Genomic DNA, 14,265 nt, shown 5'->3' with positions numbered 1-14,265 from the left:
CACCATGCTTTTAAATGTCCAAAAGACCTACTGTAAAATATCTATATAAGGAGGATGCAGAGAAGAGCATGCCTTTCACTTTACAGTAGTTTCCTCATTAAATGTTGGTTAAATAAAGAGAATACAGGTGTACTTCAAAATGTGGTAGTTTTATAGCTTCCTTAAACTCAGGAGAGTTTATAGATGCTTTTTAAAGTCATAGTGTTTGGGACAGGGTATTAAAGGAATCTGAACACAAGTAAAATGAGTCATCATGAGGAACTTCAGGGAATTGCATGAAACTGTTACCTTAACATCTAGTCATAATCAAAGAAAATAAAAGAAAAAATACCTGAGTGATTCTATTTTTCACTGTGTTGTCCAAGTTCAAGGCTAATTTGATGGTTGCTAACCCACCTGGAAGTAGTTGTTGTGAAATTTTACCCAAATATGAGATCAGAAAAGTAGTTTGGAAAGCTACAGTAACTCACACCTATTGGCAATGACTGGGAATCTTCTAAAAACTCTGAAAACATTAGGATACAGTGTGTCCAAGACATCAGGTCTCCAAGGCTACAATAGGAGGTTGACTTGATGGATTTGGTGTCTGAAGCAGAGCTCCATGGCTACATAAAAAGGAGTGACTGAGTTTTTACCATTCTAATGGGACCAAATAATGTAACTTGGTGAAACACCATCTTTTTTTGTACAGTCTCACTAGCAGAATAATTGGCACAGAAAGGTGAAGATCACCCTGACAAGAAGAATGGTCCCCAGTCTGTAAAAATAGAAGTGGATCTTCTCTGTTTTAGGAGTGGTCGCATTTTCCTGATCAAGTAGGTTCAAGAAGACAGAAGGCTCCATAGCTAAAACATTGTGTCCTCTTTTCTTATCAGTACCTTTACATTTCCCTGGTGACAAGTTTAAGGACCTATTAAAGACAATAGGTAATGTTTCCTATATTGAAGCCAAAGTGATAAAGATCACAAAATTCAGAATGCTGGAGTATGAATGTACTATAATTGAACTGTAGCTATTTTTGAGGAGTGTTCTATTTTTTAACATACAATATTGAAAGTCACTCAACTCTTAAACCTATTTTTTATCTGTATTGAATAATCACAAACACTTGAATTTTCATGCTCAATGCAAAGGTACAATTTATCATGAATATTAATAAATTTGGTGTCTACTGTATATATAAAACGTTCATCATGTATTCTGGAGTTCTTCAACTTTACGAGCTGTAAGTGAAGCTACTGTACCTACAGTATGTTTTGTCAAAAGGGGAGATATATACTTAATTATATTATTATTAATAATATAATATTAAAAATGTATAAAATATGTAAATTAACGTTTGCCTGTATATCTGGATTTAGATGTTTTTCTATCAACTTTAATTGTTAAATACTGTGAAATATTCCATGCTGTGTTTTGTTTTTACTGTTTACTCTTTCATTGCAATATTTTAAAACAGTTCCTGTTATCATAATTGCTTAGGCAAAAATACATTTGATTTAATTCTTATTGCTTCTTAGACCCTAGTAGCTGAAAATAAGCATCAGATATCCTATAGCTACCACATACTGAGAGCGCTGAGCTGATCCTCTTTGACTAACAATGTGACAGAAGGCAACTGCTGACAGCCATCATGTGGATGTATGGAAATATTCTTGCTTTCAAAAGGTGGACTTGGCACTAGCAGAGGTGACATTCAGTAAGGTTTTGTTGACAATGTGTGTGAATCATGAAAACTGAGTTGTACTCAGAACCTTGGCTGTTGGCATAAAACACCTTAAATGTCCCTTTGCTTTGACTTCAGTGCTTTCAGGTACTTTATGCAACATCCTTGATTTCAAGTTGAATATAAGGGGAAAACTACAGTGAAATTTGCTATTGCATCCTTTATAAGAGTGCTGCAATTTCAATAAATTAACCATGTGCAGTTTTGAGTCAACGAGTGCTTATTAAAAGCCCAGTGTTATGCCATATTCTTATTCACTTTTGTCCTATGCCATTAAGCTTTCTGTTACAGCACTGCAGGATTGGTTGTAGCCACACGGGTTGTTATAGCTCAGAACAAAAGTGCAAGTGAGAGGGAAATAAATATTTAAAGAGACCCTACTCGTTTGGGGCTTGAGCACTCCAGTAAAAGTGGTGAAAGGGAGTGATAGTAGAATAATTGATTACTACACTACAGGACAGTGGTCATAACACTTTCCTAGACTATTGTTGTACTCTCTCTTTGCTGTACTCTAGACTTTATTTCCCCCCCAGTGCTGTTACCAGCATTGGCCTTTTCAATGGCCTTTTTATTATTCTGTACCATGTACCATGCTTTGTACCATGGTCAAACAAGCATCATATTCAAGCATGGCAGTCAATAGAATAATAAAACAAAAATAATCAAAAATACAGTTTAAAAGTCTTTGTCAGGTGGATGTGGAGCTGTGTGTTGAAATACCAGGTAACAAGTGAAGATGGCCGTGTGTTCTGACAGCTGTATTGCCACAGCCACCCTGATGACAGTTGTTGAAATTGTGATTCACTCTCACAGATAATTTGCACATACTTTTTTGCTGAGTATCAAAGCAAAAGTGAGCCTGAGTCTCTGAGACTAAAATACTTTAAATGTTTTTTTCTTAATTATTTAGCTGTTCTCCTTTGTTATTCAAAATTGAAGAATATTTTATTGACAAAAACTGTCACTTTGAAGTATATGATTGTCCAGTTGATGAGATTGAACCTTTCTAAGCGGTTGACTAGCCTGTTGCATAATTACAGCAAGCAGTGGAGAAAAGTGTTGTCACTTGGTTTATTCCCTAGTGCTCCTTTTCTTTCAAATTAAATCCCACATGTACTGTAGTTATAAAACTAGCTTATTAACAAATTTGTATTACATTTTCAAAACACATGACATGAACAAGTCTTGGGTCTTTGGTGTCCGTGACGGGAAACCCAAATCCATATATAGTGGATAAGTACAATGTTCAATGTTCATTATTTAATCATATTCAATCATAATTAGACTGATTAACGATATTATAGCCGAATGGTATACTGAAGTATATTCTTTGTTTTGTATCTCTTTGTGTTTTGCATTTCTTCGTGATAATATACCTTGCATTTTGATAACCCTCACAGTAAGATCTGCCATCTGTTTCCAGGCAGACTATTATGTTTTATATGCACAATTTATGTTTTAATAAATGTATCTCGTGTATTGAATCCATGTGTGTGTGTTGCTGATCGATTGATTTTTTAATTGCCATAAAAAAATCATCTCGTGGTTACTGCTACAATTAATAAATTGTCCCAGTAAATTCACAAAACTCCTACACTGTACTACTTTATATGAGTTCTGTAAATCATGTAACTAGGATCAAATAAGTATCAGTCTCCACTTAATCTTGCAGAATAGTTTTTTAGCGACAGTTAGATCTCCTACTAAAAGTTATTGTGCATTATATCAGCAGTGCAGTAACTGAGTGGTGGCTTGTAGCTATAGGAGTAACAACTAGAGTCCCAGCTGAAGTTAGCTGCCAACTAGTGCCAACTTCAGGAACAAATAAGAGGTGGCATAATACTTTCATTCCAGATATTACCAAACACAATAGAGGAGGCCAACCCTGGAGAAATGAAATAAGTAAATATAGTTAACATTAAACAGATGAAATATACTCATTTGAAAAAGGTAGAGAAAAGTAATAATTGTAAAAAAAAATAATGTAACATCAGTATAACAGTAAACTAATAAAGACTTAACTACTAACTACAGATTAAATCTAACAAACATTAACAATTATAAGACTTATTGTTACAGGACAGTTACTAAAATAAGTAAATAAGTTACTAAAATAAGTAAAATAAATAATAGCTCTCCTGTAACTCAATTACAGAGAAATAATTTTTTTTAAGTTTAGCTTCTGTGTTTGAAAAGCAACATATGAAACACATCCAGAAACCCAAAGTAAAGTGTGGGGGATCCTGTAGCAATCGTATTTTTATGCGTAATATAAAATATAGAAACATCCCAAGAAATAGACACAATGAACTTCAGTAAAAGACACCCTCCTTTCCCTCGAGAATGCAAGACAAAAATTACAGAAAACTGACCTGCCACTAACAATAACAGAACAATTTGTTTCACTTAAACTATTTGCTTTGTGGAAAAATCCAACAGAGCAGGGTTGTCCTTAGAAAGATCAAAAAGTGGTGCAATCAGTTTGAAAAGCAATGGGGTATGAGAATTACACTGTACTGTAGGTAGCTGGAACTGTCCTCAAACCTGTCCTGGAACTGTATACATTACCAATCTGCAATTCCAGGATGTATCCACTTCTGCTGTGAGGGTAGAAGTAGAAGGAAATTTAGTGTTGAAGGGAGGTGTCGGTATTAGGTGGCATGATGACATGACTGTCAACACACATATTGCCACACAGCTCCTGGGTTCAATTCCAGCTTGAGGCACCTGGAATTTATCAAGTGCTCTGGTTTCCTCCCACCTCCCAGGTGCATTTGGCCTTGGATTTATCTAAATTGTCTTTCAATGTTTACTGTATGTTTGTGCTCTGTGATGGAGGTAATCCTAGCAGGAAGCAGTCTTACCTTGTGCCATGTGGTTCTGCGATGGGCTCTAGTTCTTCAAGACCATACATCAGGAAAAAGTGTTTTTCTGTTGATGGTTGGACAGATCATGAATATTCTAAATATTCATTGTTTTAGGAAATTAGGAAAGTTATTGAAAGCAATATTACAAATATTAGGAGGATACCTTTAACACAAATCCTGGTGAGTTGTGTGAGGGAAATCATTTGTTACAATTAGTAAAATGTGGGATATTCAGCCTAGAAAACAAGTTAAGAAATTTAATGGAACTTTGTTAGAAAATGAATGGCAAATTCTCCCAAGCACCTCTAGAAATGCTGTAATCTGGGTCTTTCTCAACAGGGTCTGTCTTAAGCACAGTTTACCTGTTTTGCTGTAGTTGGCCTCTGACTAATGACTTCATAAAAAGCTCGTTTTTAGTGGCATTTAAAAAAAAGGTCAGTTTTCAGAGCTATTACTTATTGAACTGGAGGCAGTGACGCCATTTGTGATTTCTTTATTATTCCTCCTTTGTCCAACGCTCATGGCTTCTCACCAAATGATCTGATTAAGTACTGGAAACATACCAGGCAGTTGATCTATTTCCTCTATGCCATATTGCTCTGTCTTTTAGGCAGTTTTTCAAAGCTTCTCTCTTCCAGCTGACTAGATGAGTAATAGATTGAGGCCTGCAAGTCTGACTGCACACAAGGAGTGGAACAGAATTAGCGTGCCCTCTTAGTCTGCATCCTTCTTGGTTTCAGGGCTGTTTCTGATGCGACTGATACATTTTTTTAATTTGATAACCATGTAACCTGATAGAACAGTTCCTATAGAGAAAGTATTGCGTATCCCTAATAATATTTTTTTTTACAAAAGTTGCAGTTGAAAGAAGTGGAGAGACACATTAATGTTTGTGGTTTGTTTTTTGTAGTATTTGGAAATAATGGATTTTATGTTATACTGAAAGGATCTGTCAAATCACAAACCCAGCAGGACAAGAAGCAAACTGAAGAACAAAATACTGTGGTAAGATTTCTCATAGTTTACATTGCTATTTAAGTGCACACTGTGAGACCTGTAAGAGTGTGACAAGTATTCATATTTGTGTTGATCATTAAATGTTTCATGCCTGCTGCAGATATTGATGTACAGCCAGTATTTTTGCAAAGCAAATGGTTCTAAAGTCCTATTACATCCTTAGTATAATACATTTTAGAATTTCATGTATTATGTATTGCCTTAAAAAATGTCTTTACAAAGAAAACATTCCAAAGGTTTACAGTAAATTTATGTTCATACAAATCCACGTTTATGATGGTATTTAATACTTATCATCTGGCATAAATGTATTTCTTTGCTTTGAAACCATTATTCATTATAAACATTTTCTATTCCTTGAGGATAACAAGAAATATTCAGATTGCTGTTTACTGAATTTGCTTAGATATGTTTCTCATTATTTACAGCTAGGTTTTGGTTGTTGTTTCGGAACTCTGGAAGAAGTACAGAACTATGAATCAAACAGGGTTCTGTGTTTCACTGCACAAGAAAACTGTGAAATCCTTAAAATATCCCATCGGGATTACGCCACAATAAAAAAGGTATGGAACACCAGTATTTAAAATGATTTATTTTTAAAACAACATTGGGAAGTTTTATAAGAGAACCCCTTGTGCTCCTTTGTGACAAATCTAATCCTCTGATTCCATCTTCTTTATAACCCCTCAGATAGTGAGACCCAGAGGGACAGTCTTTAGCCTGTTGTACATCACATGGTTACACAGCAGTTTCTGAGGGAAACACCTTGTTGAATGTTAACTGAGGACACATCTGTTCTCTTCTGCTTAACGTGTTTTCTTGATAATTGACAACCACTGTGATGTTTCCTTAAAATTATATTTTTTTTCTGCAACTTTAAATCACTGGTTACTTTGCCCACCTTACTTGAAATAGTTTTTCATCATCTAATAGTCAACAGTCTCTAGAGGAGCTGACTGGATTGTTGCTGATTTCTACAGGCGCCTAATAAAGTTACAGCGCTGATGTTGCTGTAAGAGCTGTAAGAGTACAGGCCAGCTTATCCCAGCACTAGTTGATGCAGTGTTCATTTGGGCTTTATGCTCTGTGTTTATTCCTCAAATGGTGGTTCAAATGTGAGTTTCTACTGTTTTGTGTGCAAATGTACTGTAAGGATATGGATTATTTATTGTTTGTGCTTTCTATTTAACTTAATCATCATGATGCTGTTATACCTGGTAACCTGGTCTAAGAGATAGATTGTGTTAATCAGAAGTTAATAATAGTGATTCATATTTCAAAATGTGAAAATGCTTTAAACCCATTGATATTGTGCACAATTGTTTCTTCTAATTGGCAGGAAAATTATATTTTTGCTTATCAGGAGATTGCTTCACGTGATCAAGCAATGAAGGAGGATCTCATTCGACAGTGTCCCTTCTATGAACAGTGGCCTAAACTCTCCATTAGTAAACTGGCCACTCTGATAGAGATGAGAAATCTGCCTGCTAGTTATGGTAAAACATGTTTCATACATTCCCTGTAGCTCCATAATCTGATCTGATAATGCATAAGCCAGTGACATAGAAACTGGCTTGATTACATGTTTTATTTGAATTTAGAAATGTCATTAGGAATTTCAATCTAGAGAATCTGTTTTTTATTGTCTGTAGTATATTCAGTGTTACATGATAATGAGTGTCTGGGACAAATTGTCCAGCCATGTTGCTAAGCAGATTCCCTTGGAAATGGCTGAATAATCCTTTCTTATTTTCATATGCCCTTCTTTTGTGCAGTTGGTTTAATGATGATTTCCTAAAATGTACAGTTGCTTCTGAGGACATCCCAGAGGTGTCTGCTTTGTAATTCTGAATCATGTGGCTGTTATGTTTAGTCTGTTCACTGAAGGAAGGGTTCAGGTCTGATTCCTGCAATGTTTGGGCTTGGGGAATTTTGGAGGTACCTGGAGATATTGATCCTAATATTGAGGATTGAGCTAACCAGAGAAGTTCGAAGGCTGAGGGGGGCGATCTTTTAAGTGGTAAACAGGATCGCCACAGTGGTGGTGGACTGAAAGTGACTGTGACAGTGAATGCAGTGGACAGGCATTAACCTTATTTAATCCACCAGAGCTGAATCAGTCACAACAGCGTTGGGCTGTTGATGATGTGACTCCTGGCTTGCAGCTGACGAGCGGTGTTGTTGAAACCCTGGCAGACTCTGGTCCTCCGGAGATCAGGGTACAAGGATGGGGTACAAGGACTAGGTAACAGAGGGGAGTTACATTGAGCAGCAGAGACTGGGTTTGTTTTCAGGAACCACAGTGGACTGGTAAAGCTGAACAAACCAACAGGCTGGTTCCGGAACTGGCTGTCAGGTAAGGGCGGACCAGAGAGACAGTTGTAGTCAAAGCTGAAGCAGACTGTCAACTGGGGAAGCAACTAATGTCATCTCTGTCTAATGTCGGCTCTGGCAATTTTAGCAGAGACTGGCTAATGACTAGGGCTGATGATATTGGAAAAACACTTGTTGTCTGAGGCATAGACCGGTTTTGGGATCCGCAATCCTAAAACAGAACTCCTGCACATCCAGTGGTGATTGCGTTGATGTCAGTACTGCCACTGGCAGCTGAATGAGCTCAATGACAGAGCACCCCTTCTGTAGTTCTTCAGGATTAAAAAGTTGAATAGTTGATGAGTGTGTGAGTGGTAGAGGGAGAAGATGCCCAAAAGTTGGCCTTTCCGCATCCTTTGAGGATGACTGGCTCCTCATGGGAATATTTCGGTCTCCCTTGGCAACCAGATTGTGAGAGTTGCAATAATAAGAGTGGCGGGTTTTTTGAGATTTCATGAGGACATCGGAACTGTAACTCATGCCTTTTTGCACTCTAGATAATCGTCTAATTTACATTTTTTTTTTCATTCATCTTTTCTTGCTGCCTGCAATGCATATGTAGGGTCTTAATTAGTAGAAGTTTTGTACAGGGAACAGTCTGTTAACTAGAGCCCAGTGGCACTTTGGTGATCATTAACCCCACGTATGAGATCCATACACACTTGGTCACATCTGAGCTACTTGACATGCTAATATTTTCTGATTTTCATATTAATGTTTTGCTTGCATGGTTACATAGGAGTTTTTAAAGGCAGTGTATTCTGCCTGAGCAAAAATCCTTAATTTTGTTAAGTGAAAATTAAGAGTCTTATTCAAGGATTTCTGAACCACTGTAAAAATTAGTAATTGCTAAAAATTCACTGTAAAATGTATACTTGTGTGCCATATTATAAAATCCTCTATTGTACTATAATATTATTTTTTTCTTAAAGTCCAGTCTGTTTTAAATTAGTTTGAATAAATAGTATTCTATGAAATAAACGGTGTATAGCAGATATGTTATGGGTTGCATTTATTTTAAATAAGTTTTTATTGTGATTACTATAACCAAATGCAAGACTACAAACTTTGAAATAAACCTATTTTGATTGTTTCTTATCTGACTGCGCACATGATGGATTGCCAGACTAGTACATTAAAAAATGAGATGATTAGACGGGCTTGTGCTGGGCTTCATCAGCAGATGTTCGGAGTCTGACAGAAAACGATTTTTTTCCTGCCTATTATTCTCAAAATGTGGAATTACTCTAGTCAGAGTCAGTAATGGAACATTTCTCCAGCTCTGTCAAAATGGTTTTGTGTGGACTTTTTACAGCACAACAGAAACTGTTTTTTCCCTTTAAATTGATGTGCGCATTTTCAGCTGTATGAACACATCCTTCCAGTATAGATGTACAGTATGTGTATTTAAAATAGCACGTCTTTACCCAAAGAGTAGTAGGAATATAGAACAAGCTGCCCAGCCATGTGGTTGAATATCCTGACAGCTTTCAAGAAATGAAGGGATGATATACTTCTATCAATAACCAACTAGATGATTGGCCTAGCTAGTTTGTAGCCTTTATTATGTTCTTAGATGTACTGTATCCAGGGTTTGTCATGGAATTTCGATGAATTCTTTTCATGCCTAATAGGCATGAAAAACTGCAAAACAATATTTGACAACAGATTAATTATATTGTCTAAATAGTAGAGTACAGCAAAAGTTAATATTGATCTGTGATCACGAACGTTTATAAAATGATATTCTTCTCTGTTTGGTATAATAGTGCAAACCATTCAAGAGAAGCTTCTGTCAGGTACTTTGTGAGGTTTAACAGATTGTTCATCAGCCTGTTCTTACCATAATTTGCTTTGTTTTGAAAGTACCTTTCATTAAATCGATTATTAGTTTAAGCTTCAGTGTCAGGTCAGCCAGACCTTGCTTATCATCTCTAAAGGGTTGGACTTAGATTAGGCATGTCAGTGTGGTGAGCCATGTTACTTTAGCCCTATCTGACGCCACAGTCTTTCACCCTCTAGGGTGGAAATTGTCAAACCCCAGCAACATATGATTTCTGCTGCAGTCCATGAAAGAAAAAAACGTGTAGCATTAAGTATACTACACTTTTTTTAATATCCAGCAATATTAAAAAAATATATTTTCATTTTTTTGTTTGCATGGGTTTCATTTCTCCTGGGTGCTCTGGTATCCTTCCATAGTCCAAAAAACATACTGGTAGGGTAACTGGCTTCTAGGAAAATTTGTCCTAGGTGTGAAGATGTGTTTGTGTCTTTGTGTCTACCCTGTGATCGACTGGCCTTGTGCCAGTTGCCTACTGGGATGGGCTCCAGCTCCCCCATCACCCAGCAATAGGGGAATGGTTAGAAAATGGATGGGTATTTAGCAGCAATGGAGTAGAGTATTGCAGGCCTAGGCTAGTAAGTGTTCTTTTGTTCTGTGAACTGGTTTAAATGTTAGAATCATCATTTATTTGTTCAGTATCCACTTATGATGGAAAGATGTCCCTGATGTGAGTATATGCATGTCTGTACAGTATGTGCCCTGTGATAGATTGCAGTCCCATCCAGGGTGTATCCTGAGTTGTGCCCATTGATTGATGTGATAGGTCTAGCTCTCCTATGACCATATATTGGATAAAGTGGGTAGAAAATGGATGGATAATATATTATGTTTATTTTTAATGTTAATAAGCACACTTTGGTATACTATGTAGATTAAAATTTTCATCCTAAAATTCCACACAAGCTAACCAGCTATGTTTTTGAAGCCAGTACCTTTTCCTGGCTTCTTTCAAGAAAGGTCTGGATGAGATCCTCAGATCAATTCCCTACCAACTGTCAAAGGGGCTAGATAGCCCAAATTACTTCCTCTCATTTATAACCTTTCTTATGTTCTCATGTTAATATTTAATCTGTGTCATGAGGTCTTTTCCACTAGATAAAATTAAACCTGTCACTACCCGAGATGCTGTGTCTGTTTCCTTTTTCTGGTGCTCTGCTCAGTAAACAGGTATACCTGAGAGGCAACACTGCTGTCAGAAACCAGAAGAATGGCCTGCATTAGCCCTGTGTGGTGCTCACAGAAATGGGATTTAAAACTGTCTGTCAGTGTTGATATACAGCATTTCTCTTGCTGTTAAAATCCCTTATAAATCAGTTTAATATTTACTGCCACAACTTGACCTCAGGTTTGTCATATAAAGAAATAATCCCAGTTCTTGTCTTTTGCCAATATAAATGAACTATCAATTTTACTTAACATGCCTAAGATGAAAGTGGTAATATAAATGCATACCAGGTAAAGATCAACGCCACAGGAATGGAGAAGCAGAAATGAATACATGAATTTTAAATTTTAACAAACATTCTTTCTTCTGTGACGTAGATCTTAATTCTAAGATCGTGTAGCAGTGGCTACATTTGCATTTCTCTAGCACAGTAAAGTGTGTATGAAATTTCTTTTAAAGTAAAACTTCACATCTGCTTTACTTTTAGACTCCCTGAGCAGGCTGTGTGACAGCAATGTGGCACCCAGCTTGTTTCGGGACTCACAGATCAATTTCTCTTTATGTTCACAGTGCTGGTGAGAGAAGGTGACATCTGTCCCTTTGCTGCCTACATCCGGCATGGAGAGTGCAATATTCTACAAGATATTGGCGCTTTGGTGAAAAAACGATTTGGAAAAATGGTAAAAATTCCATTATCATCCTCCTAGTTTTTCATACAACAAAAACAACAATTTCAAACAACAAACAGAAACAGTCAGAAGGAATAAAATATAAAGTTGTACTTAGTAATAGAAATGCAAAAGCCAGTTCATATAGATTTATATCTATATAAATACTGCCAATAAAACTAGCAGTATCGTAGAATGTGGTTGGCTGGACCTGCAGGTGCAGAAATTTGGCACCATCGTAATCAGCTGTAATGTGTCGACTGAACCATGCTGTGTAGCTTCGGTGGTGGACTTCCTGAGTGCACTCTGCTCTGTGTTCTACAGTTGCATTTTTTTCAATTATTGCAGTAGCTATTTTAAGGAAAACATAATTGTCTATTTTTGAAAATACATTTGAGATGAAAAAGACATAGGTATTCAGTGCCGTTTGAAGCTTTCAGTTCTGGTTTAGAAGGACCAGAATTCTACTTAGCAGATTTCCAGCATGCCTTGTAGTAACACCTTAATGCCCCAGTATAGTGACAATCATTTCATTGACAATGTAAAAGGTTTTTAAGTTGTAAGTAAAGTTCATTGTCCTATCCTAAAGCATGTTGTGGTTGGAAAGCTGACAGAAAAACAGTCATTTGGGGAGGTGAGCATCCTTTCAGAGCAGCCCTCTACCTGCACTATCATCACGGCAACAGAGGTGGAGCTAGGAGTCATCCAGCCAGAAGCTTTAAAAGGTAACATTTTCTCTGATCTCTCAAAAGTCTCTTTAATTATTCCCTATTTATTATACATTTGAAAAAATGAGAATGAGATTTTTAACTCAAGATTCCTTTCATATAATTTCCATAAACTTTATTTCTTGTGAAGAAATATTTGTTTTCTAAGCACACAATACAAAAATGAAAATACCCATTCTCCACCCCACACACACGGAACCCCCATGTAACAAAGCTTTGACTGCACTGGGAGCAGAACTTCAGGACCCCACTGTCCTCCCACAACGGAACCTAGCAGTCAGAAGTTCCAAATGAGTTATATCAAGACACGCCAGGTGTAGTGATGTCAGCAGAGGGGCTGAGAGGCTCTGGACACAGCACCAGCAACCTCCCTTAGTGATCTCACTCCTGCAAAAACTGTCTGTGCTGGGTTGTTGCAGGACTGTAATCAGGGCAGAAATGTAGCACTGATCCCTCTACTGAGTGAGCAGGGCCAAAAAATACTGTGTTTGTGTGCTGGAGACACTCCTGAAGATGGAAATATGATGTCCCAGATGTGAATATGTGATAATTTCAAGCTTTATTAAGGAATCCAGTCAGGGATTTCTGTTTGGATCCCTCCAGGAAGACAACAGTTCGACAGTTTATTTAATCTTGACCTTCATGCTTGATTAATTTTTGTGCTATATTTTCCAAATTAGCTGTGTGTTTTAATATTTTTTTGATTGTGCATGTTGCTCATCTGAAATGTAGTCCAGTTTAAAGTCAGTTTTGACTTGCTGAATAGATATTTTCTATCTCTGCTGTAGTCAGAGGGGTCTCCACTGCCACAGCCATTCTCAGATGCTGCGCTTGCTGATCCACAGATTGCTGTAGCACATTGGCCATTTCAAACCCATTTATCCTCTTTTTTAGTTTCTGTTTGTGGAAACCGAGTCCAGTTTCCTTCACACTCCACCCCACAGTCCCTTCAGAAATGAAACTCATTATACAAAAATAAAGAAGTCACTTAAAAAGATTTTGTCTGAGTCTGTGGCAGGGCCTTAATTTTGGGCTGACATACCAGAATTCTGCTCAAGCAACTTTCATGAATTGTTTCCATATACTTGTCTTGTGTGTTGTTTCACCCAGGTCTTGATAAAGTGACACGATCACTGATGCTACAGACAGCACAACCTACATATGGAAAACTATCTCAGGTAAGGGAAATTACACATACTTTATATTTCAACACGCTTATATATATATATAATTCATTTATAATATATTTTATAGAGAATTTCACAAAGCTTTTCAACCACGAGTTGGACAAAGACTGAAGAGTGCGCAATGCCTGTATTCCTGTGAACCCACATTTGTTGCTCTGATTCCCTTCAAATGAGTGGATTAATCATCTGACTAAGATATTTAAATACTGAGAGAATTTACCAGTCAGGAAAAATTATAAACAGTAAAGATGTTAGCCTGAATTTATTTATTTTTAAATGAGGACAATAATCCATAATACAGATGTTGGGAGAGTTTTTCATTAACATGATAGAACCCTCTCCTGCAATTCCTGCACATCTAGTTTACTGGTTTTCATTATCTTCTGAATATTTTATATATATATAGTATGTTTTATCCCAACAGCATGTTTTATTACAAGGTCTGTGTAATCACAAACATTGGGTTGAATGAAGCTATGAAAAAGTAGTATTTTAGGTATTTGGTATTTTGCAACAGCATTGATTTAAGAAACCTCTCTCTTGATATATACAGTATTCATATTACCAAAAACAATAAAAAGCTGATGTAATACACTCTTTCTGTGTCTTTGGCTAAATATAATCTGCTCAAGACACTAATAAATAAGGTTTCTTCATTAAACATTTTAAAGTTTTCCTCAATCTTCAG

The 14,265-nt window shown here is 36.7% G+C and overlaps 1 protein-coding gene across 9 annotated transcripts in view; it reads left to right on the top strand.

The window, feature by feature from the left end:
- The window catches only part of cnbd1 (cyclic nucleotide binding domain containing 1), an 82,740-nt gene that overhangs the window by 56,514 nt on the left and 11,961 nt on the right, over positions 1-14,265 (top strand). For 5 of the 9 annotated variants that reach the window (XR_011189884.1, XR_011189888.1, XR_011189889.1 and 2 more), the window contains exons 6-11: positions 5,504-5,598; positions 6,039-6,173; positions 6,950-7,106; positions 11,565-11,674; positions 12,252-12,387; positions 13,501-13,568. Coding sequence is in view for 2 of the 9 variants with exons in the window: in XM_069191107.1 (XP_069047208.1) it covers positions 5,504-5,598; positions 6,039-6,173; positions 6,950-7,106; positions 11,565-11,674; positions 12,252-12,387; positions 13,501-13,568 (701 nt within the window). In the remaining 7 variants the exon portion in view is untranslated. The remainder of the gene's footprint in view (positions 1-5,503; positions 5,599-6,038; positions 6,174-6,949; positions 7,107-11,564; positions 11,675-12,251; positions 12,388-13,500; positions 13,569-14,265) is intronic. The other 4 variants (XR_011189887.1, XR_011189886.1, XR_011189885.1 and 1 more) reach the window with 4 other exon arrangements.

Source organism: Lepisosteus oculatus, chromosome 6 (genome assembly GCF_040954835.1).
Source record: "Lepisosteus oculatus isolate fLepOcu1 chromosome 6, fLepOcu1.hap2, whole genome shotgun sequence".
NCBI classification, from domain to species: domain Eukaryota; kingdom Metazoa; phylum Chordata; class Actinopteri; order Semionotiformes; family Lepisosteidae; genus Lepisosteus; species Lepisosteus oculatus.
This window is presented reverse-complemented; position numbering and strand designations above follow the sequence as displayed.